We start from the raw sequence: 26,527 nt of genomic DNA, 5'->3' as shown, positions 1-26,527 counted from the left end.
TGTGGGAATGTTGCATGTGAAACTTTTCTCGGAACAAGGGTGACCACCATCTAAAGTTTATCTCAATAAAATAAAAATGCTAATAATTTTATGCAAACATGCTAAATCTTGCCCACAGTCTTCCAAACTTCTTTCATTCCTTTGTGAAACACAAAAAAATTCTGAAACTTTTGTATGGACAAAAACGCTTCGGTTCCACAGAGGAAAAATAAGCCATGCAATAGAAGGAGTAAATGAAGACAAAATTTGTAGTTTTGGTTGAACTATCCCTTTACATTGATTTGACCCAAAATCTCCTAGTTACGAAGATGCATGACCATAAGTTCTGCATGGTCTCCTGTTTTTCCCTGAGTTATTCGTACAGCATGCATCTGTACTCTCTCTTGTAAGAAGCAGTCTTGACACATTTCGAGGCACTATAACATTATACACCTCCCCTGTGGAGCTACTACCCACTGCTGCGTCACACAGCAGCTACATGCGCCCTTATGAGTGAGCAGTGTAATAATATCACTGCACCAAATCATCCTCATCCTCGCTGATCGGTGACGCTGCACGCAGTACGCACTTCACGCACTGGAGCTGATCTACAGGTACAGAAGATGGACGTGAAGGACCAATGCGCACAAATGGAGCCTTTGCTGCCCGCGGTAAGACGCTCTGCAATCAGTCGTGTTAAACTGTAGCGCGCGGCATCTGTCTGACCGGGATCTTATGAACTGATTGAATGCGTGCGCGAGAGATCTTGAGTTCGACTGAATGACTGACGCTCGTGCGTGTTTTGCGCCTCGAATGCGACACGCATGTTACAGTGACAGTACATGTCGCAGATCAGGACGCATTTTACCAACGCGTTCACATGTTGATCGTAGACTATCTGAACGTGAAATGTGCTTATTTACATGCAAGATGCATGAAACGTCATTAATCGACATGAGAAAGTTGATTTGTACCATTTTTAACCAATTTAAGAACACACACGAGAGAAAAAAATCAGCAGGACGAAGAGATTAAATTATGAGTAAAGAAAAAGAAGCCTAATTGAAGATTGCATTGCATTTTTCATGACAATTAAGCATACATTTCCTGCCAAATTTGTATTGTGAAGAAGGATATGATATTCAAATGTTAAGGTAATTGTACTGTACTTCATGGAAATATTTGATGGACTGTCTTTGATTATTAAAATAATAATTAAAAAATACGGTAGTACAGTAAGGATAAGCTATTCTTTTGTCGTGAAAATATTGTACCTTGATTAAATGTAAAATAACAATAATTATATTTACGTAATTATTATACATTTGAATGGGCCTCAAAAATAGGATTATGCCATTTCATTTTCACTCTCAAATTTTCTTTACTGTAATATTGACAGATATTTGACTATTATTTTTTATAATTGCTTATAATATTTAAATATTATGATTTTTGTAAAATATTTTGTGTATATATATATATATATATATATATATAAATAAATTATTTTTATTATTTATTATATTTATTTAGTTTATTTAAAATTGTGTAAAATTTTTATTTTATTTTGATAAATAGAATATATAGGTCTCACGTGATATATAGTGTTTTTTACATTTACATATGCAATCATTGGATTCTATGAGCTCTAACAGATCTAACAGATGCTATGCAACTGATTTTGCTTAAGATTTGACATTTTGCATCAAAAATGTTTTTAAGATCAAACATTAATATTTCTATTTCTATTCATGAAGATAGGGTTAAGACCCACCAGTTGAGGACCACTGATCTAAAGTGGCTTTCATTAGACTGTGAGATCACTGCTTATCAGATTTATGGGGAATAGTTAAATGTAGAACATCAAAACAAAATTCCTCTCCAGTTTCTGGATCGTAAACCCTGTGAGCTTCATATGAATCCAGATCTTTGTCCCGAAAGCTGCTGCTGAACCTTCTGCTAGCCGGAGCATCTCAGACAGGCCTAGTTTCATCAGGCTAGAGCTCATTAGCACTTGTCCAGCTACAGTGATCTCTATTTTTATCTTTGACGTGGCAAATGGCAGTCCAAGCCTGGCTGTGCCTGTGATTTCTGAGAGGAGTTTGTGTCTGAGTGAGATTAATGAGTTTCTAAATATATATTTCACCAAGTATGCTACATCATTTAGTGATGAAAGGGTTTAAATCGCTTCAGAATCAGATCATTAACTTTATGTGGTTCAACTTTGCTCATTATATACAGTATAAGCCTGCAGTAGCATATTTGATATGGACATTTCTAAGGCCTCAAATGTATCCAAAAGATCAACATTTTGCTGAAAAACCTGTTGTACACAAACTACTACATGCCTTATGTCATCTGACTGATAGTCTAGCACATAAATGCAAGTAGTAAATGTAAGAATAACTTTGATATTGTCTGTATATTCAACCCGAGCTCATGGCAATTCGTACATATTTTACGAGGTGGCTTACTCGTACGAATTCGTATGACCACACTCGTACAAATTCATAAGATTTTTGCCAAATCGTACGTATTTTACGAGTTGCACAATTCATATGAATTTGTAAGAATGACCTACACCTAACCCCGCCCCTAAACCTAACCATCACTTTGGTTTAGACAAATCGTATAAAATCGTACGAGTGAGGTCGTACAAATTCATACGAATAAGCCACCTCGTAAAATACATACGAATTGGTCATGAGATAGCGTTGGTATATTTCTCGATGAAACCTTATTGGACTGAAGCAGCTTAGCTTTGTTCCATGCAAGAACATGCATAATGTTTAATTATTCAAGCAAGCACCTCTAATCACCTCAGAACGTTTCTTTTCATTATTGATCTATACAGAAAAGCAGCTTTTGAATGACCCTTAAAATGTTTCTGAGCAGGTTAGTGTTTAAAGCACATTAGCACATGTGTAATTAGGATTATGTGAGGCATCAGTCATATGTGTGATGCTGTTCAGTTATAGAATCTGTCATTTAAAGATTTGTGACATGAAGCGTTTGGATCTGTATGGATCTATTCAATTCTTCAAAAATATATAGAAAAAATTCCGTTATACAGACAGTGACTTGAATACACCTTAGAGTTGTTGTTGAATTAATACTAAATTTAATCTGTATTTTTACAAATATTTTCTGTGGCATTTCAACAAAGGTTGTAACAGTAATTTAAGTAGTTTATTGCTGTGATTATTATTATTATTATTATTAGTTTAATTATTTGGTAAATAAGCAGTAAAAAGTAGTGAAACAATTTAATATAAATGTAAAATATTATTAAATATTTTATAATATATATTTTTTTCAAATATTTTAATATAAATATAACTTTTATTTTAATATAAAACTATTTAAAATTAATAAAATATTATATTCAATATTATTTGATATAATTTCACAATATTTTAATATTTGTATTGATTTATTAATAATTTATCAAATGTATTTTATACAAATATATAATATAATTAATAATACAACTTTTGAATGCCAAATTAAAGCTGTAAGACAAATTTACACATGTTGTAAACATTATAAAATATTTTATACACACACACACACACACACACACACACACACACACACGCACGCACGCACGCACGCACACACACACACATATATATATAATTTAAATAACATTATACATATTATTATTAAATATTTAATTTTATTCACTATTAGAATATTCAATATAATTGTATATACATTTATAATATTATTCATATAAAAACTTTTTTGATGCCAAATCAAAGTCAGTGTGACGTAAAAAAAATTGTTTGGATCATGTGACAATACTTTTTATTAAACGTCTTTTATTTACTTTATTAGCGGAACTCATTTCATACGTAATTGCTGTACTTTACACAGTTATTGTATTTTAAACAGTAAATGTCTAAACCACAGATATATCTACAGTTAAAGCACCACTTGTTAAAGATTAGCACATGAACACAGAGCGTGTAGAAGTTCTTTCAAAGGTTTTCTCTCTCACGGATCACAGGGCAAGATCATGATGGCTTTACCAAATGTCTCTACTAAGACAAAGCTAAGCTTTACTATTCAGATTACACTGTAAAACATTTTCCACTCAGTGTGAGTCTTGAGCAGATGAACAATGCTGCTTATTATTGCTTAATAGAAAATAAACATTGAGCAGTACAGACACTTACATCTGTTGATAGTGACTATGTCACACTTAAGCAGGTGAATTGTGTTTCCAAACAGATAATTGAGATCCAATTAAGCATATTGTCTAGACTAATCAGTTGTAGTAGCCCAGAGCTCGTAATCGCAATATGAATGTACTGATATGTATGAATAGTAGAGTAAAAATGCATCCTAAGTCTTCTCGCAATACTTTGGATAATCTGCTAGAGATGGTCATGTAATGGCGCTTAGCAGAGATTAAACATGTACGCAAGGCTTCTGAGGTTGTTTTTCAAACTAATTGGTGCTCTTTGGATATCCAGGATTATTGTGTTTGAAAGGGAAGATGTCCCGGCACCTCCTCTGTTAAACATGCTCTTTCTCTTAGAGGGTAAAATAAAATTAGAGCCAGTAGAAATTCCCTCAGTGCCACCTGGCACCAGTTTTAGTGCAAGAGTATGATTGCCTTTCAGTGAATGCTCAAACTATATGGTTTATCAAATGTCTATATGGTTATTTATGCTTTTGTAAACCCAGCCACAGTTTAGCTGAAACTAAAGCATGCAAACTGCATTTTTAATCAGAATTAAATGCATTTGCATCACTTTTTCAGATTCTGAAATGCGTTCGACAGATGTCAACAGAGTTCGCCTCTGTTTTGCATAAAGTGCAGCATTTCATAACTTTCTGACGCTCTTGTGACTTGCTGTGCTCTGCTGTCAATCCCACAATCACAAGCCTGTGACTAAGCTGTCTTAGAGAATGAACTGAAAACACAAGTTGGCAAGAATGGTCAGATTCACAATGGTTGTTAAGAGTAAAGTTAATTTTGATCACCAATGGTATGGGTTATAGCTTCAAAAATCCCTCAAACTAGCAAATCACTGTGATTTTAATACATAGTAGAGCTGCACAATTAATCGAAGTAAAACCTGAAATCACAATATGTCAATATGGCACAATATGGCAAAAGAAAAAAAAAAAAAAATTGTGCTTTAATAAATAAATGTATGCACTGTGTCTTTCAAAGTAAAGAGCAGCACTGTGTTCATTTAAGCAGCGTATTATTACTAAAGTAGTAATATTTCTTGCTATTTTTTGTCTAGTTTTTTTGATAATAATAATAATAATGATAATAATAGCTATAATTATTATTATTATCATCAAAATGTTAAATAATAATAATTAATATTATCAAAATAACAATAATAAAAATATTAATACATATTATTTAAATTAATTGAAAAAAACCCAGCAAGAAATATAATAATAATAATAATAATAATAATAATAATAATAATAATAATAATAATAATTGTTGCATTAGAAATCATAATATTACATTAAGTTTAAAATATTATTATTTATTTATTTTTTTGTGTGTGTGAAAAATCACAATTAGATTTTCCCCCAAATAGTGTATAAACAATACATAACGGTATGCACATTGTGCACTGCTCTGACACAAATCAGAAAATTGTGAAGAAGTCCTGAATATGTGTGAATGCTGTAGTGTGCTAATTAATGAAGAGTAATTAGTATAGTGAGTCAAAACAAATGACATGAATTTGATCTGTAAATATTTGTATTTTGCAGGTGGTCACCTCTCCTGGAAGACAAAGGGTGGTGAGTTGAAATGTTTAATACACACATATTTTATGATGGTTGATATAATGCCAGAATCTTGTCATAAACCGGAATGCAACATTCATTGATGGATGGATTGGATTGACAAAGAAACTGCCAATGTATTTTGATCCGAAGGTCCAGGAACGCTGTTCCAGAACATGTCACTGTAAATTATTTTCAATGCATCTGACATTATTCAATCTAACCAGCATGACTGAGGAAGGACATTTCACTGCTACTCAAATCTACACCCAGCCACAACTTAAAATCACAGTATGCTTAAACTACTGCAACAGTTTCTTCCTCGCTGCATTTTTTTTTCATGCATTCAGCAGCACTGAACATCGAGACACCAAAAGGACACAGATATATATAAGAACACTACTCAACACATGCTAATTTCTGCAGGATTTTAGTCAGAAATGACCTTGAATTTTCAGCGGAATGATGCATAGTTACAGTAATCTAGCTGCGTATCAGAGATTTATAGCATGTTTTCAAATAATTCTTCTCTGATTTTACAATGCAGCATTATTAGATGAGTTGCATTGGCTTTTTGTTGGTTATGTTCTTGAAATGAATCATTTATGTATTGTTTTGGTAGACCGCACATTTTTTAAATGAGGAAAATCCCTGATGCAAAGCAGCAAAGTATCAGTGAAATGTGCTGCACTGAGAGTCAAATCGAATCTGCTCTTTTCTGAGAGAACTTGATCTGCTTCTAGACAAGGGCAGACAAAGGTGAATGATGAACAGTTTAGAGTATTGATTTTCATACATGATAGTAGCGAATTTTATAAATTTTGGAGCTGGAACTGCCATGGAAACTCAATTTTGTATTTATGCTTTATAAGCTAGCCGCTGTTCTTGCTGTATGTAGTTAAACGTATTCAAGCAACACATTTGAAGTGAATAATTTTTCAGAACTGATTCTTTTCATTAGCTCTGTTCCAAAACCATTTCAACATCATGTTAAAAGTTTAACTTGACTCAAAGTTCCCTGCATCATATTTTATCAGATTTCATGCTGGTTTTGAACACAAAAGCACAGCCTGTGTGACAGATTTGATGATCTCTACAAAAGAAGAAACTTTGAATGTCACACTATTAAGAATCCTTGACTTGACTCACAATTCATTCCAATAGAACAGCAAATTATACATGAATGTTAGTTAAAAAATTACATTGAATGATTTTTTTAATTGAATGAAATACAGGTTTATTACTCGTCAACTTTTGATGAACCTGAAGCATACATACACAATTTAAAGTTTGCAATTTATAAGCCAAATTGGATAAAACCATATGCTAAAGTTAGAATTTCGAGGAGGATATATATATATATATCAACCTGTCCTCCAACCAATACGCTCGTATAGGCCGTTTGTCCAAATCCCTGAAATACGACCCATCAGAGCGTATACTACAATTGCGCCCCTATCGGCAAAAGGTCGATTTTTTTTATATTAATGTTTTGTATCCTTTTATTTGCACTCTGATTTGCATTTCGTGTAGCTCAGTTGGTAGATTATTGCGCTATACATTGATAGGTAATCATGCTATCATGGGTTCGATGCCAGGGAACGGACATGCATGAAAATGTATATGCTCAATAAATCATAATTTAGCATGATTTCTGTGAGGGTTAGGTTTAGGGGTGGGGTTAGGTGTGGTCATTCGAACGAATAAGCCACCTAGTAAAATATGTAGGAAATACTGTGATATCGGTGTAAAAAGCCCACGCATTTCATTTAAATAAACATGCTTTTTGATTGGTAATGACGTTATACGTCATTTCATGACGACAGACGCAACGCGATACTGTCATTATTTTTACGCCCGCTAGAGGGCGCTTAACTTTAAAACGTAAATATTGGTTGTAATAAGGTGCTTGCACAAACATACACTAATATAGTTACATTTATAGCCTACTTTAGTTATGCGAACAGGCTTTAAGTGATTTCTTTCAAAAACATATGAACCTTAAGTATATGAACAATATTATTGATTAAAAAGGATAACAATATTGTTATTTACAATAATAATATGTTAGTTATTGTTGATAACAATAATGAAATGTTATTTTGAGTGAGCTGAGTGTGTTTTTGTGCTGTCATGGATAAATAAAAATGACAAAAAAACACCAGTAGGTCCGTCTACAAGTCCGACAAGTCCGTCTTAATGAGTGATTCGTTGAATCATTCATTTGAACGACTCACTCAGTATTAACTTTTTGTTTGTTCAACTGTTGTAAAAAATCCATATCACATGCACGATTATGCTCACATGCTGATATTCGGGAAAATAGCACTCTTGCTTGTGTAATATAATTTAAGTATATCATGTCTAAAAAATAGGCATTAAAACTGCATTCTAATAGGCTTCATCACACAATGAATACTCTCGGACTCTCAAGACGTGTTTTTTTGAATGTATTTTGGAGTCTCCTAAAATCATGAAATATACTTATATTTTTACCTGTCTGTGATGTCACAGCACAGGATAGTCATCAGTCACTCAATGTTTTCATGACATTGTGTTTCTGTGACTTTAGACTATATTTTTGGCTGATTGGGGTTACTGGCTTAAATAGTTCTTCCAGAGAGTCACACACATGCCAAGAACTGCCTCAGAGATGAATGGAAATGCTAGCAGGTATATTAGACCAAATTGGTGAGAACTGTGAGTATAAAGCAAGAGAGAGAACAAGGTCATGCCTCTTCTGACAGGTCAGCAGTCCACTCCCAGCATGCCTCTTGGGAGGAGGCGGGCAGAATACACTGGTGCAACACTGGGATGAGAAGAGCGAGAGAGAGAGACAGAATGAGATAAAGACAGTGTAAGTTTGAACTTACGAGAGATGCTGCTGATGTCACTGCTGTAATCGCTGTGAGTGTGTGTGTGTGTTTGTGTGTGTGCATGTATGAGTGTGTGTGTGTGTGCATGCACTGTAGTTGTACCTCAGTTGAAGCGCATGCTGCATGTGTTTGAAGCAGTCCCGACTCATTCTGGATCTGGAAAGAAAAACACAAGGGATATGCAGAATTTGGACCTTTACAGCCGACTGGACTCTAAGGTATGAGAGGAAGACTGGTTTTACTGTGGTTCAGGTTTTAGTGGCATCTGCTGCATGTAAACACTGCCAAGTTCTAGGATTAAGTAAATACATGCATTTTTTATGATGCCCTTGATTGTGTGTTGCAGTATTAATATTGCCAGAAAATATGCATGTTTTAGAGAATTAAATTGAGCTGTTTTTGCGCTTTGTGTGAACTGAGTGCAATGGTGCAAATTTGCAATAGTGCAAATTGTGAGTGATGTAGTCTGTGTACTGCAGAGGATGCAGCATGTTTTCTGCAGGCTGAATGTCATTGATCAGATGCAAGGTTAGCACTGTGGAGGAGGGGTGCAGGAAGCCTCCACTGCTACAGTAAGAAGCAGGTTACATGCTGCAGATGTCGGCCAAGACCTCCCATAAATCCAGCACAGATCTCTGACACTGTCCTGCTTCATCCCTGGCCTTTTCTTTCTAGGATTATGAGAAATAAAGGTTCAAAACTGTCATTGGGATAGTATTCTTCCATAAAAGGTACAAATATGTACACCTTAGGTACTAACATGTACTTTAAAAGAACTAATATGGATCATTTAGGGCTAAATAAGGTACAAAGAAAAAACTTTTAACTGTTTTACCTTAGGGTACCATCCCATTGACAGCCTTTTTTACCTTAGGGTACCATCCCATTGACAGCCTTTTTTACCTTAGGGTACCATCCCATTGGCAGCCTTTTTTACCTTAGGGTACCATCCCATTGACAGCCTTTTTTACCTTAGAGTACCATCCCATTGACAGCCTTTTTTATTTTCTTGAGAGTGTAGTTCCTACCCAGACAGCATTTTAAGGCATTATTCCAAATATTAAAATATTTGCATTGCAGAAGACAATATCATAATGCACTGCAACAAGCTCAGTGACAAAATATATGTAATTCATTGCTGACAAAGTATAGGTTAAAATGATTCTGAATTAAAAATGAATAATTTACTAATTTGGTTGTTACCAGTGTTATTTTAGTATAACTGATATACTATTATAATTTTGTGTCCCACTTTAAATTGTCTCCCTAATACTTGTGTACTTACATAGTAACTAAATGTGTATGTAGTATGTAACCACAGTGTAAGTACAAATTGGTACATAGTAGCTACAGCTATAATATTTCTGTAACTACATGTAACAAACCTCAGGATGGTTTGTGTAAGTACAAATGTGTAACAGGACATTGGTAACAACACTTTTTTCACTTCACTAAATACTCGTGTAACAGGAATCATAAAATTACATTTTGAAACAACAATATGTATAAGAGTAATTGGAACCAGGGGGTGGAGATGGGATCCAGAGGATAGAGAAGCATAGGTTTAGGGATATGTAAAGTGGGAGGAGTTGGATCTCAAGTTGGAGTTGGTGCACCACTGTAATACCAGTGTACTTACATGGTAACTCCTCAGGAAATGTCCCCTTCATATAATGTGTAACATTCTGGACACCATCCACAATTTATATGTAAAGCCTAACTTGCTGGCTGCTGCTCTGTAACATTACATGATAAAGCTAATATAAAGTGTAACACTTTCTTTACCAAAAAGTGCTGTTAGTCATGTTACACATTTGTACTTTCATTACCAAAAAGTGTTGTTACCAATGTCTTGTTACACATTTGTACTTACACATACCATTCAGTGGGTTGTTACATATGTGTAGTTACACAAACATTAGAGCTGTAGATACTATGTACCAATGTGGCTACATACTATGTACACATCTAGTTACTATTCAAGTACACAGGTATTAGGGACACTTAATATAAAGTGGGACCTAATTTTGATATCGTTTTGACTTTATTTTTATTTTATATGTTCACTTATATTTTTGTGTTTTATTTTTATTAGTTTTTGTCTCTATAGTACTTATTTATTTTTATTTATAAAATTTATATATATTTATAAAATTATTTAAATATATTTATAAAAATTATTTATTGATTTAGTTTTAGTTATTTTTGTAAGTTAAACTAAATGAAATTGAAAAAATATTGCATTGGGTGTGAGCCGAAATAAAATAATGCTTTTTTATATTTTATTTTATTTCAGTCAATGTTTATCTTATTTCAAGTAACATGTTTTTTTATTGTTATGTATTGTTCATGGTTTTAGTTTCGTTTAAATCAGATGTGTTATTTCAACACAGTCTCATGGCAATTCATAACTATTTTAAATTTCAGCTAATTGGTAATTATTTCTTATGAATTTGTATGATCTCATTTGCACGTATCTTGCTCAGCAATATTCTGTTCAACTTTTATTCAGGCATGACATAAGTTGTAGTTAGACAAAGTAGAGAGAAAGTTGCAAAATAGTTGATGCAAAATATTTTTTTATGCAATGCTGACAATGTAGCATACTTGCTTATTATTTTATAGCAAGTATCAAAATCGGTGCTTTGTGAAGAGCAGGATGTATGTTTCAGGTTTTGGAACAGAGCTTTTCTCAGTTATTTAAGAACAGCTAACTATTTGCATGTTCACCTAGTTAACACTATGTCATGTACAAACCTGATTCCAAAAAGTTGGGACACTGTACAAATTGTGAGTCAAAAAGGAATGGAATAATTTATAATAATCAAATGTTGAAAGTGAGACATTTTGAAATGTCACACCAAATATTGGCTCATTTTGGATTTCATGAGAGCTACACATTCCAAAAAAGTTGGGACAGGTAGCAATAAGAGGCCGGAAAAGTTAAATGTACATATAAGGAACAGTTGGAGGACCAATTTGCGAACTATTAGGTCAATTGGCAACATAATTGGGTATAAAAAGAGCCTCTCAGATTGGCAGTGTCTCTCAGAAGTCAAGATGGGCAGAGGATCACCAATTCCCCCAATGCTGCGTTTCTCAGAGAAAAATTGCAAAGAGTTTGAAGTTATCATCATCTACAGTGCATAATATCATCCAAAGATTCAGAGAATCTGGAACAATCTCTGTGCGTATGGGTCAAGGCCAGAAAACCATACTGGATGCCCGTGATCTTCGGCTCTTAGACAGCACTGCATCACACACAGGAATGCTACTGTAATGAAAATCACAACATGGTCTCAGGAATACTTCCAGAAAACATTGTCGGTGAACACAATCCACCGTGCCATTCGCCGTTGCCGGCTAAAACTCTATAGGTCCAAAATGAAGCCATATCTAAACATGATCCAGAAGTGCAGGCATTTTCTCTGGGCCAAGGCTCATTTAAAATGGACTGTGGCAAAGTGGAAAACTGTTCTGTGGTCAGACGAATCAAAATTTGAAGTTCTTTTTGGAAAACTTGGACAGCATATCATCCGAAGTAAAGAGGACAAGGACAACCCAAGTTGTTATCAGTGCTCAGTTCAGAAGCCTGCATCTCTGATGGTATGGGGTTACATGAGTGTGTGTGGCATGGACAGCTTACACATCTGGAAAGGCACCATCAATGCTGGAAGGTATATCCAAGTTCTAGAACAACATATGCTCCCATCCAAACATCGTCTCTTTCAGGGAAGATCTTGCATTTTCCAACATGACAATGCAAGACCACATACTGCATCAATTACAATATCATGGCTGCGTAGAAGAAGGATCCGGGTACTGACAGCCTGCAGTCCAGATCTTTCACCCATAGAAAACATTTGGCTCATAAAGAGGAAGATGTGACAAAGAAGACCTAAGACAGTTGAGCAACTAGAAGCCTGTATTAGACAAGAATGGGACAGCATTCCTATTGCTAAACTTTTCTATTCCTCAGTCCCCAGACGTTTGCAGACTGTTATAAAAAGAAGAGGGGATGACACACAGTGGTAACTTATTCTTCGCTTAAAATGATAAATTTTCTCAGTTTAAACATTTCATATGTCATCTATGTTGTATTCTGAATAAAGTATTGAAATTTGAAACTTCCACATCATTGCATTCTGTTTTTATTCACAATTTGTACAGTGTCCCAACTTTTTTGGAATCGGGTTTGTAGTTTAGAAGCTCATCTAAAGACTTTAGATATACAAAGATGGTGCACTCATATTACTTGAGAAATACAGCAACACACAATATGGTGTAATAAATCGGTATACGTCCTGCCTTCTAAATAAAACAGCCAATGCGCACGATTTGCTAATTCCTTCCCTCGATTTGCTAAATCGTGCACACAATTTACCAATTTGTTCTCTTGATTTATAAATCGTGCTTGATTAAGCAAATCAAGGGAAAATATTAGTAAATTGTGTGCACAGTTTATAATTTGAGGGAACTAAATAGTAAATTGTGCACACGATTTAGCCTACAATTTTTCCTGCATGCCTTGTGCGGTACTATATAAAGGTGACTAAAATGTTTCTTACATTCTATTGATTTTATTTTTACCCAAAATATAATGTTATTTGAATGTTTATTTTTAACATTTTAAAATGTTAAAATGTTTAGTTTCCTTGTCGTGATTAGAATGTTATTTAAAGGTTACAAAAAACCCCTAATGTTTCTTAGAACATTCAACAAGTACAAATGACATCATAAGGACGTTCTGAAAATGTTGTTCTAAGAATCTTGTTGCTCAACCTTCGTCAAATATTAATAAAGTTATAGGAATGTTCAATTAAAAATTAAGTTTTGTCCTAACATTAGTGCAAGTTGCAAGAATGTTCCCCATTACCTGGGTATGTGCATTGACTTCTTCATCCTGGAATATAAGCTTTTATAACACTATTTGGTCTTAGGAGACAATATTTAAGGGACAGTTCGGCAAGCAGTTTTTGAGATTTCAGGATTGACTCATTCAAAGAGGACAGGACTTGGTCTAAGTTACCCGAAATAGCTGGCCAGAGGTGTTGCAAATATGGACACTGAGTGAACATGCTTTCTTTGAAATAGCCTTTGGCTCATCTATTGGCTTCTACAGCATTTACTGCACTTAACTGCCCTGTATGGATTTACTGTGCTGCAGCTGATAGTGATATTCTCCTCCATCTGCCCTTTCAGGATGCTTATGATTATCTGCTTTATCCAATTAAATCAATGTGAACCATCACGGGACATTCACTAATCTCCCGCTCTCATACTGCTTTAAAGAGAGAGTTCACCAAAAAAATAAGTCTGTCATCATTTACTCACCTTCATGACAGCCCAAACCAGTAGGAGTTTCTTTATTTTGAGGAATGTTTGAGTGATTGACTTTCATTGTGTAGCAAAACCAAAATTATTATTTTATTTTTATATCTTTGATCAGGGTGGACTTTTTGGAAACCTATGATACACATCAGTTGCATGCACCTGTGACCTCAAAAAGCATTCTTCAGGCAATTTATAGTCTTTTTATCCAAAGCAACAATATAAAATGTTGTTAAAAGTAAATAAATATAAATACAAAATGCAAACTTGAAGGTATCTTAAGCTCTATTCGGACGGGACTAGTTTTCTAAACCACGTTTGAGTTTCGATTCTTATCACCTGACGTCTGCGATTTTCATGTACCAATTCGGACGGGACGAACATCTCCGTGTTTATTACAGAGGTGGGAGGGTCTGTTTTGTGCATCTGGGCGTCACAGAGATCACGCGCTCTGTATGCGTGCATTGCATATAGTCATTCGGATTGATTACCAATAGTATTATTACACAATAAATACTAAATACTAAATGGCTAGTATAGCAGAATCGGAGCAGAAATTTCTCTAACGACCCCCTGTAAAACTAGTCCCGTCTGAATAGGGCTAAAGACGTATTTCTGAAAGTGAAGGCTGTATGCAGAATATGTTGTCTAAAATAGCTTCTTTTAAGGCGTATTTTTGTAGGTAAACCCATAAGTTTGCATCATCCTGGTTCTCTCAACAAAAACCCAGTAGGTAGGTAGGTACAGTAAATAGACAGATGGATTCCACTCTTGCATCTCAGCATGCTTTGGGTCAAGCATGTAGTTAAGTCTATGCTGTGTTTTGGCAGGTCAGTGTTGCATGTTACTTCGCCCAGAACCTTTCCATCTTCTGTGAGTTTATCCTTTCATAAGGTTTAAGTGAACAAAAGTATTTTTTCCTGTGGCTAAGAGGATTTCATGTCAATTTGTGTCCATTTTCTCTAAGTAAACAGCATTAAAATTAAGCTGACTGCTCTTTCTGTTATTTTGAGGAAAATCCAAAATACTTGTTCTTTGGAAATTTCCACAAAAGTGAGATTATATTCAGTAATAATGGAGCTGTATACTGAGAAAACAAGAGCTGAAATGATTAAAGTGTTATTTTTCAGACACGTTACTTCTAAAATTATACCAAAGCAGTCTCTTTCAGCCAGCTGGAATCTATCTGATCCACAAGAGAATAGCGTTGAAAACAAGATAGTGACTATCAGTTTCCTACACTTTGCAGCTTCATCTGGCGCCTGTCTGACTGACATGTTAACTAGGCGATCACAGTTTCATTTGTTTTTACGTGCTGTTTACAACAGGGTTTCTCGGACAAATAGCGAAGTAAAATCTACAGTTCTGCTCATGAACTGTATAGTTCTCCAAACATTCTGTAGTTATGAACAAACGTTCTTCCAGTAACATTAATATCAGAGTTTCCGGTTTTTGAAAGTTTTCTCAAAATTTGATTGCAAAAGCATTATTTATCCATTGTTCACGTTGGTTTGAATTCCGTTTTTTTTTTTTTTAAATGTTACTTGATTTAGAATGTCCAGATTAATTCAAAGGTAACATTCTCACTATGTTTCATCTAATTATTATTATTTTTTTTTACGTTGCTACAATTTTTTTGAATGGTTAGATTTTCCCATACTGTTTGCTGAATTATACAATTTAACATTTGGTTACATTTGCAATTAAAATAAATAATGAAGTAGATAAACAGCTTATGTTTTGAACATTCAGAGAACATTGTTTTCATAATTGAATGTGTTGTGAACATTAGTAAAACATCCTTAGAATAAGTCTTTATTAGCTGGTTTGCTGGATATTAAAATAAAACTGAATGTCCTTGCAAGTATTGGGTTTGGTGACATGGAACCTGCAACGGTTTATTGATCCAGTCCATCTGAGATGTGTATTGACCACTGTATGCAGAACATACAGCCGCTATTTATAGCTGTCGCACAGAGCTTTATGAGACACTCACGTTTTATAGCTGTTTATGGCTGTTCTGTCATAGCTCAGTTATTTAAGGGGAAGTTGTGGCTAGTGGTTAGAGAGTTTGAATCCTAATCCTAGGGTTGTGGGTTTGAGTCTCGAGCCGGCAATATCATGACTAAGTTTGGGGAGGGACTATCTGTTTGCTTGTCCAGTGGCAGATGTGCAGCGTCTTTATTTCTTCTATTCAGTTTGGTGATGCTGATGGTGTAGAAATGATGCACTTCAGCTTTAAAGAGACGTACTTTTTTAGTTTACTGTATTGAGGCTTGTTTCTGTTTTGTTCCCTTACATGAACTTGAGAGAGTGTGTAGTGTAGTGTGTCGTCTCTTTACTGGATTACAACGTAGGATGTGTGCAGATCCACACAGAAGGAGAGTGTGTGGCGGTTTGGTCATAAGAGGAGAGGATTCAGGATAAAGAGATTAGTCCTCATGGAGATTACATGCTATTCATATTTTAGGCAGGGCAAAAGGCACTCATCTGAATGTACGCCTTACGTGTGTCTGTGTGTGTGTGTCTGAGAGAGAAAGAACCTTATGCCATTTTAAAGAAATCAAGATAATTGTTTCTAGTGGTTAATAAAGCAATAAACATCAGGATGCGGTAGTGATGTTGCAGCTTGCTCTCAAACTTATATTTTTAAAGCACTAAACAGTTTCAAAATTCACATTTGAGGAATGACTTTAGATCTAATTTTAAGATTGATATTTTTATTTTAATATAACACGTCCATCCATTTGGATTACACAGTTTTAACATAAACCAATGAACTGAATGTGATTCCTATTTGTCAGTCATATGTAAATGAAACAGGTAAGAATAAGAATATCTGTGATTTATAATATGTAATAAATACTGTGTTTATGTGTGAATTTATCTATATAATCAATATCTAATAAAATAGTCTATTTGATTAAATCTCACAATCATTTTAACTCATTCAGTCTTACTCTTTCCACAACTATATTTACATTACATTTATTCATTTAGCAGACGCTTTTATCCAAAGCGACTTACAGATGAGGACAGTGGAAGCAATCAAAAACAACAAAAAGAGCAATGATATATAAGTGCTATAACAAGTCTCAGTTAGGTTAACACAGTACACGTAGCATGGGACTTAAAATAATATAATTAAAGAAATATATATATATCTTTTCACATCATTTCACATCTTTACACACACACACACACACACACACACACACACACACACACACACACATACAATTGCATAATAAATGAAAAGAAAATAGAATACAAAAAGATTAGAAAGGTAGTTAGATTTTTTTAAAGAATAGAATTAGAATAGTGAGTGTTAAAGTTAGAGGGTCAAATAAAGATGGAAGAGATGTGTTTTAAGCTGATTCTTGAAGATGGCTAAGGACTCAGCAGCTCGGATTGAGTTGGGGAGGTCATTCCACCAGGAGGGAACATTTAATTTAAAAGTCCGTAAAAGTGACTTTGTGCTTCTTTGGGATGGTACAATCAAGCGACGTTCACTTGCAGAACGCAAGCTTCTAGAGGGCACATAAGTCTGAAGTAACAAATTTAGGTAAATGGGTGCAGAGCCAGTGGTAGATTTGTAGGCAAACATTAATGCCTTGAATTTTATGTGAGCAGCTATTGGAAGCCAGTGCAAATTGATAAACAGAGGTGTGACGTGTATTCTTTTTGGCTCATTAAAAATTAATCTTGCTGCCGCGTTCTGAATTAATTGTAAAGGTTTGATAGAACTGGCTGGAAGACCTGCCAAGAGGGCATTGCAATAGTCCAGCCTGGACAGAACAAGAGCTTGAACAAGGAGTTGTGCAGCATGTTCTGAAAGAAAGGGCTTGATCTTCTTGATGTTGAATTAAGCAAATCTGCAGGATCCGACAGTTTTAGCAATGTGGTCTGAGAAAGTCAGCTGATCATCAATCATAACTCCAAGGCTTCTAGCTGTTTTTGAAGGAGTTATGGTTGATGTGCCTAACTTGATGGTGAAATTGTGATGAAACGATGGGTTTGCTGGAATCACAAGCAGTTCTGTCTTGGCTAGGTTGAGTTGAAGGTGATGGTCCATCATCTAGGAAGAAATGTCTGTTAGACAAGCTGAGATGCGAATAGCTATCGTCAGATCATCAGGATGGAATGAGAGGTAGAGTTGAGTGTCATCAGCATAGCAGTGGTATGAAAAGCCATGTTTCTGAATGACAGAACCTAATGATGCCATGTAGACAGAGAAGAGAAGTGGTCCAAGAACTGAGCCCTGAGGCACCCCAGTAGTTAGATGTTGTGACTTGGACACCTCACCTCTTTAAGATACTTTGAAGGACCTCTTGCCAGTCTTAGAGCTTCAACAACTGAGAGCAAGGCCGTCTCAGTTGAATGTCCACTTCTGAAGCCAGATTGGTTGCTAGGAGGTTGTTGTTTGTGAGAAATGTAGAGACTTGGTTGAACACAGCTCGTTCAAGTGTTTTTGCAATGAAAGGAAGAAGGGAAACTGGTCTGTAGTTCTCTAAAAGAGATGGGTTGAGGTTGGGTTTCTTAAGTAATGGAGTTATACGTGCCTGTCTAAATGATGAGGGAAAAACACCAGTGTGGAGGGATGTGTTGATGATGTGAGTGAGTGCAGGTACAACTGCAGGAGAAATGGCTTGAAGGAGATGAGATGGAATAGGATCAAGCAGGCAAGTAGTAGGGTGATTAGAAAGGATGAGTTTTGAGACTTCTGCCTCAGAGAGTGAAGAGAAGGATGTTAATGAGTGTATGTTTGCTGGTGATATGAGCTTGACTGATTGTGGTGTGGAAAATTGTGCACTAATGTGTTGAATATATTAATGAAAAACGTTGCAAATTCATCAGCTATTAGAGATGAAGCAGGAGGTGGAGGAGGAGGATAAAGAAGTAAGGAAAATGGTTCAAAAAGCATGCGAGAGTTAGAAGAATTGTTAATTTTGTTATGGTAATATGTCATTTTAGCAGTGGAGACATTAGCAGAGAAGGAAGATAGGAGTGACTGATACATATTAAGGTCAGTAGTATTTTTGGATTTGCGCCACACCCTTTCAGCAGCTCTAAGCTTGAACGGTTTTCGCGTATGTGGCGAGTGGGGCGGGGCCGAGGGACGTGGGAACAAGGAGTGAGGCCGGCAATGATTGGGCAAATCAGTGGCACCTGCGGCCCACCGCCGGTCTCGAGTCCCAAGTAGGAGATGGAAGGATATAAAACTGGAGCGACGACAGTGAAGGATGAGAGAGGACCAGGCCTGGGCTTTTAGTTGTGTTGTGGTTTTTATTTGAGCGCACCAGTCGTCCGTGAGGGGCTGGTGTGCTGTTTTGTGTTTATTTTGGATTAAAATGTTATTTGATTGTCCGCCGGTTCCCGCCTCCTTCTTCCCGATGACTAGGAAGGTTTTAATCGTTACAGCGTAGAACATCAGATAACCAAGGGGCAGAAGGGGTGTTATGGGCTGGTCTGGAAGATAAGGGGCAAACAGTGTCTAAACAAGATGTAAGAGTGGAGCAGAAAGTATCAATAGCACTGTTAGCATCCAAAGATGCAAACAGTTTAGGGGAAGGAAGTGAAGATTAAACCATTGCAGAAAGCCGGGAGGGTGAAAGTGTGCGTAGGTTACGTCAAAAGATGAAATGTGGATGGGTGAGTGAAGTGTCAGTGACCATGTTGAGGTTAAGAGTGAGGAGGAAGTGATCCAACGTGTGCAGTGGAGTAACCAGAACATGATCAGTAGAGCAGTGTCGTGTATAAATAAGGTCCAGTCGGTTGCCTGATTTGTGAGTAGCAGTAGTTGACACTCGGTTGAGATCAAAAGAGGCAAGCAGAGTGTGGAAATCAACATACAGAGGTTTATCTAGATGGATGTTGAAATCTCCAAGCATAACTAGGGGAGTACCATCCTCAGAAAAGGTTGAGAGCAACACATCTAATTCATCCAAAAAGTTACCCAGTGGTCCTGGGGGTCGATAGACAACTACAAAATGTATTTTAAAAGGGTAGGTAACAGTAACTGAATGAGATTCAATGGAGCTGTTGATACCCAAAGATGGTAAAGAAATAAATTTCCAATCATTAGAGATGAGCGACCAGTACCTCCACCTCTTTCAGTCAAACGGGGGGAGTGGGAAAATGAGAAATTATTGGAGAGTGCTGCAGGTGTAGCAGTGTCCTCTGGTTTGATCCAGGTCTCTGTTAGGGCCATGAGATTAAGCTTTGAATGACTAATAATAGAAGTAATGAAATTGGCTTTGTTTACAGCAGACTGGCAATTCCAGAGACCAATAGAAAAAGAAAGTAGAAGATATAGGCAAAGTGTACAGGTTGTTAAGATTGCGCTGTCTACATTGTGTGATGTGTGGTTTGTGAGTGGTAGTGATAGTAGGGATCTGGAAACACATAGTAAGATTTGGTTATAAACAAAAAAACAACTGAAATAGAAATGAAACAAGGAGAAGAAAAAAGAGATTAATCAAAATAATACTTATATTCCCTGCCGGTGAACTAGCCATATTTAGACCATGTTCATCTTTTTAATAGATTATATTGAGTTGTTTTTACAATAAACAAATTCATGCTGATTCCAAGCAATGTATAGTCATTTTGAAAATGATTATTGAAGTGAAATAAAATATGTGCACACTCTTAATAATAAACTACTCCAGGATTGATTATTTATACATGTATGTAATACATGAATGTGGTCCTATTGTGTTTCAATAGCATGTTGATTTAAACATCAGTAGATAAAATCTTGTTAGAGTTCAATCCATGTTTGAATCCGTTCAGACTGTCCGATTCAGTGAATCAGTTTGATTAAAAACTGATTCAGTGATTCATTTCTATCATCACTCAAATATGTGCCACTGAAGAGGCATTTTTCATGTTCAAATGTTTTATTAAGAAATAAATATGGCTGATTATTACTACTAATGCATATAAATTAAAATTATGGAATGTAATTTTGTGCTTTTATTTTTAATACTGTATTAAACATTTCAAATCTGGTTTATTCAAGTAATTCAGAGAAAATTAATACACTACAGGTCGGATTGATTTTTTTATATGTCTTTGAAAAAAGCCTCTTCTGCTCACCAAGGCTGCATTTATTTGGTCAAAATTATATGTAAAAAAAAAATCAAATCTCAATAACCATTTCTGATTATTATTATGAAAACTGTTGTGCTGCCAAATATTTTTGCGGGAACCCTATTATATATATATATATATTAAATGGTAGTGTAAATGTTGAGATATATGTTGAATATAACTATACTAGCTTAGTTTTAAATAGTTTTCATGTATGTGTGCAACAGTAGTATTGTATTTTTTGGTGAGACTGTATTTCTGCTCTTATGTAATTGCTCTGAGGGTTTATCTTGGCTCGGTACCATCTGTTTTAATGCTGCGAGTTTTTCATTAATGAGGCGCTAAAACACCAGCTTGTTGCGATTAGCATCTGGTCAGTAATGCTGTCTGTTGAGGACAAATGCACAAATCCAGCCTGCTTTCGTTATGCACTGACACAAAGGGAATCTCGAATAGAAACTGTGTTAACCCTGTTCATTAGACTAGCAACCATTCTTTTGCACTAATTAAAGATTCCCTCAAGAGCTCGTTATGACACTCATTTGTTTTATGCTGAAGCTGAGCGAAGAGTAAGTGTACAGTATACTAGTTGTATTTCTACATTATACAGATACAGTGAATAAAATGAAGTTTGCTATATTTAAAACCTGCCTTAAATATTCACGTTATAACTCTTATACTGTACATATTCTATGAAATGTATAATTGTTCTTTCATTAAGGAATGATATGAATTACAACCAACAATGATTGATTAACTTGAAGAAAATCTGTTGGATTTTGACCTTTTACAGTGACGCATTTGGTAGATGCATTTAATCAGATCATCTTGCATATTGTCATTTATACACTACCGTTCAAAAATTTGGGGTTAGCATGATTTGAAAATACAAATTAAAAAGAAATTAATACTTTTATTCAGCAGAGTTCCATTGAATTGATTAGAAGTGACAGTAGAAATATGCATGCTGTTAGAAAGGGTTTTCAATAAATATATATATATATTTTTTTACTTTCTGTTCATCAAAGTATCAGCATATTAGAACGATTTCTGAAGAATCATGTGACTTCAGTAAAGATGCTGAAAACTCCGCTTTGATCACAGCAATAAATTACATTTTAAAATAGATAACAAAAGAAACCAGTTATTTTAAACGGTAATTATATTTCACAATTGTACTTTTTTTGTTCTACCTTGGTGAGCAGAAGAGATTTGTTTCATATAATACTTAAAAAAAAAAAATCCAGTCCCTAAGCAGTAGTGTACATTTTATCGGTTCATGCATTTTATGGTGTTAGATATGGCTTTAAACAATAGAAAATTAATTATTGATCATATTCTATTGTTAAAAATTGATGGAAAATAAAATATAACATTTTTCATGTAAGTAATGTCTTTTAAATATTAAATCACTATAATTTACCATGCAAAGGGTACGCATATTAATATGCATTTTTATTGTGTATATTCTACATACTAATGTTTGTGCATATTAATGTCCTCAACACTGCTATTTGTCCAGTTGTAAAGTGCTCATATTGTCACCAATACCTCTCTAGCACTCTTTATTCTTTTAAAGAGAAATTAAAGGTAAATTTCACTGTCAAGTTGTGGTGAAGCTTTCAATATGAAAATGTGTCTTTGTTAAAGAGTCGGTTTGATTTCATGCTGTTGGCTACATTAGTAACCATGGTAACTGTCTCATAGTTGTTCCCATAGAAAATAGAGCAATACATTGAAGAACCAGATGAAAATACAGCAGCGACCTCAAGCAATGCATTAGTTCATTTTTAAAGCAGTGCATTTTATTTTATCAATCTCATCCAAAAATATATTTTTAAAGTAAACAGAATGAACATATTAAGTACAATTATTGTCTCTTTAATTTTATGTTAATGTTACATAGGTTGTGACATACTATTAATATTATATATTTGTTTATATAAATATTAATATTATTATTTCATTTATTTTAGTACATTTAAGTGTGTTATTTTTAGAACAAGTTAACCTAAATGAAAATAAGAAATGTTGCCTGTTTTATAATATTGCCGTATAGTGTGATTTGTTTAATAAATAGTTAATTAGAGTTCTAATAAATGTAATATGTAACAATATTAATATATGGAGAAGATTTGGAGATTTTCTGGGAAACAAGCACTCACATTATCTTCAGAAAATGTTAAAAGCTAGTTCATTCTCCACTCTTCCTCACAGTCTCAGGACAGCTAGGGTCAGATGAATGTGTTTGTGGTCAGTATCTGTCTCTGTGTGACGGTCCGGGACGAATGCATCTGTCAGAGAGACGCATCCATTTCACCTGTCACTCTGAGACGGACCTAAATACTGACATCTCTCTCTTTCTGTGTCTCTCTCTCTCTCTCTCTCTCTCTCTCAGAGGAATGATGAGGAGGCTGTGGTGGACAGAGGAGGCACTCACTCCATGCTTAAAGCTGGACTGGAGAAGGAGGAGCTAGAAGGTAAATACATAATTAGACATACATGCATTTTTTTAAACATTTTTTTTTATTTCTGAATATCATATGTGTGATTTTGTTTATTGCAATTATTTCTATTTGTTAAGCATTTACCGATTTGCACCAAATTCTAATGCATGAGCTTTTAAAATGTTTTAAATGAGTAGGAATTCATATTTTAAGGATGCATTAAATTGGTCAGAATTGACGGTAAAGACATTTATAATGTTACAAAAGACTTCTGTTTCAAATAAATGCTGTTCTTTTGAACTTTCTGTTCATCAAAGAACCCTGAAGAAGGGTTTCCACAATAATATGTTTTCAACATTGATAATAATCAGAAATTTTTCTCGAGCAGCAAATCAGTATATTAGCATGATTTCTGAAGATCATGTGACTCTGAAGACTGGAGGAATGATGCTGACATCATTTGACATTAGAATAGTATTTTATTTTCATTGTGCCGTTGATGAAGTATACAGTATCTTCAAAAAGACAGCTTCCAGTGTAGAAAATGAGCAGCTGGGATGCATCACTGGTCACTTATGGATGTAATGTGAGTCCTGTATCTACTGTCATACACACACACACACACACACAAACAATAATACTGAGCTGTTTTAGAGCAACGGCGACACAAAGAACTTAATGGCAGTATGAGAGGAATGTGAGGAATCGAGAGCCAGGTGGGAGGACAGATAGCTGGTATTTGAGAGCAATTCACAGGGGAAAAAGAGCAGCTACTCAAAGCATCTTCTCAAAGAAGGCAGATGACGTCAGCTGCTCTCCTGCCCCGTCTGCTATTTTTACATCCTACTGTTTGATGATGAGAAAGAGGCAGAGAATAATTACAGTATCCAAATTAGAATAATAAATGAATCATCAAGACTCTTCTGAACAGAGGCTCCATATCCCACACTTCTGAAATAATCACATGCTTTTCTGTTTATGTTTCTACCTGTTTTATGCATTAATTATTCACATAGTATGTATTTCTAACTTTGGCAGATGAACTCGAAGACCTCATGTCTTGATGAAAGCAGGTTTCTTCCTCATGCTGATGTGTTTTCTATTGAAACAAGATGATACATATACATTTATGCAATTAGCAGATAGTTGTTCTTTTTACATTGAATCAGATCAATACTTTAATTATAATATTTAATAAATTTTTTATTTTAATTGTAGCAGGGATGTAACATACTACTACTGATATAATATACTATTTTATATGATATTTGTTAATAATGACAATTTAAATATTTTTAAAGCAAATAGAATGTGAATTTTGAATACATTTTGTCTCTCATATTACTATTATCAATATTTTTTTACAAGGGTGTACAATTCTATGAATATTATATAATAGTTTATAGATATTTAAATAACAATATAAATATTTTTAAGTAAACAATGTACATTTAAAATTAAAATTTTGTCTCTGTAATAACTTTTACAGAAGTATAAAATTCAATTGCGATTATATAATATATTTTATGTACTTATTAATAATTTTAATAATAATAATATTATTATTAATAATATTTTAGTGGTGAATTTAGTATATTCAATGTTAATATTAATTATATAATATTTTATAATATTGATCTTAATAAAAACAGTGTATTTAGTCTTTTTATCATTAATATTAATATGCATTAACATAAATATTATTTATTAAAATTATTATGAATTATTACAACAACATAACATGTTATTATTATTCTATAATATTGTATTTATATTAGTGCGGTCAATCGATTAAAAACTTTAACTAGATTAATCACACATTTTTTCTGTGATTAATCGCAATTAATCGCAATAAAAAGAGAAATGTTTTTGTACGTTTTTAATATATTTTTTAATGTAATAATTTCACAGTTAATCAAATGAATGTAGAAACAACATAAAGACAGTATATTTTAAATACTTGTTTAAATGGCATCTTTTTATGAATGAAGGCCAGTATTACTGATATTAATACAGCTACTGATTTTTTTTTTACATTTATTATTAGGCTTCAAAAATATAACAGTTTTTAATTTAAGTAAACTTAAAACAATGCTTACATAATAAATGTCATGTTTACTCCTGCCCTTCCTGTCTTAACAGTTAGGAAATATACAGAAATTTTATAAAGTTATCAAAGTTATATGCAGTCTGCACTGTATAAACTATAAATTAAATAGTTAATCCTTATTAAAGCTACAAAAGTTATTTAGTCAAGAGCAGCGAGTCATTTTCTCTGTTCCCTTTGTTCTTTAACTTTACTGACAGGAAGCTTTATTGGCTGCTGTCCCTTTAAGAGCAGACAGACACGCGGATCTCACCGTTTATATACTGTCTATGGATCTCGCCTCATTCTCTCACAACTCTTTTTGTTCATTTTAGACTTTATATAAATCATTTAAGATTGCTCTTATGAGGATAATCGACAAAACTGGCACTTTGGGATGTTTATTGTTAGTTCAAGCGCTTAAGAGAACTGGATTCTGGCGCCCTGTCTATGCATTGTGTGTGTGTGTGTGTCACATAAGGGCATTAACAGACAGCACATTCTCTTTTGTCTTGCCGTGCTTGAAATGTTTAAAAGCATTTAAATGAATAAGAGCGTGATCATATAATGTAAAGCTAGCCAACGGATGGCAGAAAATACGGATGCTGCGTTAATTGCGTTAAATATTTTGACACGTTAAACCAGACAAAAATTAATCACATGCGTTAACGCGTTAACGTTGACAGCACTAATTTATATATCTGTGCAGTCAGATTTTTTTATGTATTTAGCTAACAGTTGCTGACAGACATGAACTGGAAACCACAAAAGTCCCATTTTGATTTCATCAGGGTTTCGAATACGCTACGTTTACGACGAGTTGTAAGATGCAAATATAAAATCAGTTTTCTAAGTCTCCATGAGGTGTGTGACAGCAGCAGGCAGATTCACTGTTCGCCTGCATTTCTCTGACAAGGACAGGCTGAAATTATGTGGATATTACC

At 34.5% G+C, this 26,527-nt stretch overlaps 1 protein-coding gene across 2 annotated transcripts in view; it reads left to right on the top strand.

Moving 5' to 3' along the window:
• The first annotated feature begins 521 nt into the window (after positions 1 to 521).
• LOC132153209 (sodium-driven chloride bicarbonate exchanger-like) overlaps positions 522 to 26,527 on the top strand; it is a 70,210-nt gene continuing 44,204 nt past the window's right edge. The window contains exons 1-3 of one of the 2 annotated variants that reach the window (XM_059562552.1): positions 522 to 650; positions 5,734 to 5,763; positions 23,449 to 23,530. In XM_059562552.1, coding sequence (XP_059418535.1) covers positions 603 to 650; positions 5,734 to 5,763; positions 23,449 to 23,530 — 160 coding nt within the window. In that variant the 5' untranslated portion in view covers positions 522 to 602. Of the gene's footprint in view, positions 651 to 5,733; positions 5,764 to 8,725; positions 8,843 to 23,448; positions 23,531 to 26,527 lie in introns of those variants that run through there. The other variant, XM_059562551.1, reaches the window with a different exon arrangement.

The sequence above is a fragment of the Carassius carassius genome, chromosome 11 (genome assembly GCF_963082965.1).
Source record: "Carassius carassius chromosome 11, fCarCar2.1, whole genome shotgun sequence".
NCBI classification, from domain to species: domain Eukaryota; kingdom Metazoa; phylum Chordata; class Actinopteri; order Cypriniformes; family Cyprinidae; genus Carassius; species Carassius carassius.
This window is presented reverse-complemented; position numbering and strand designations above follow the sequence as displayed.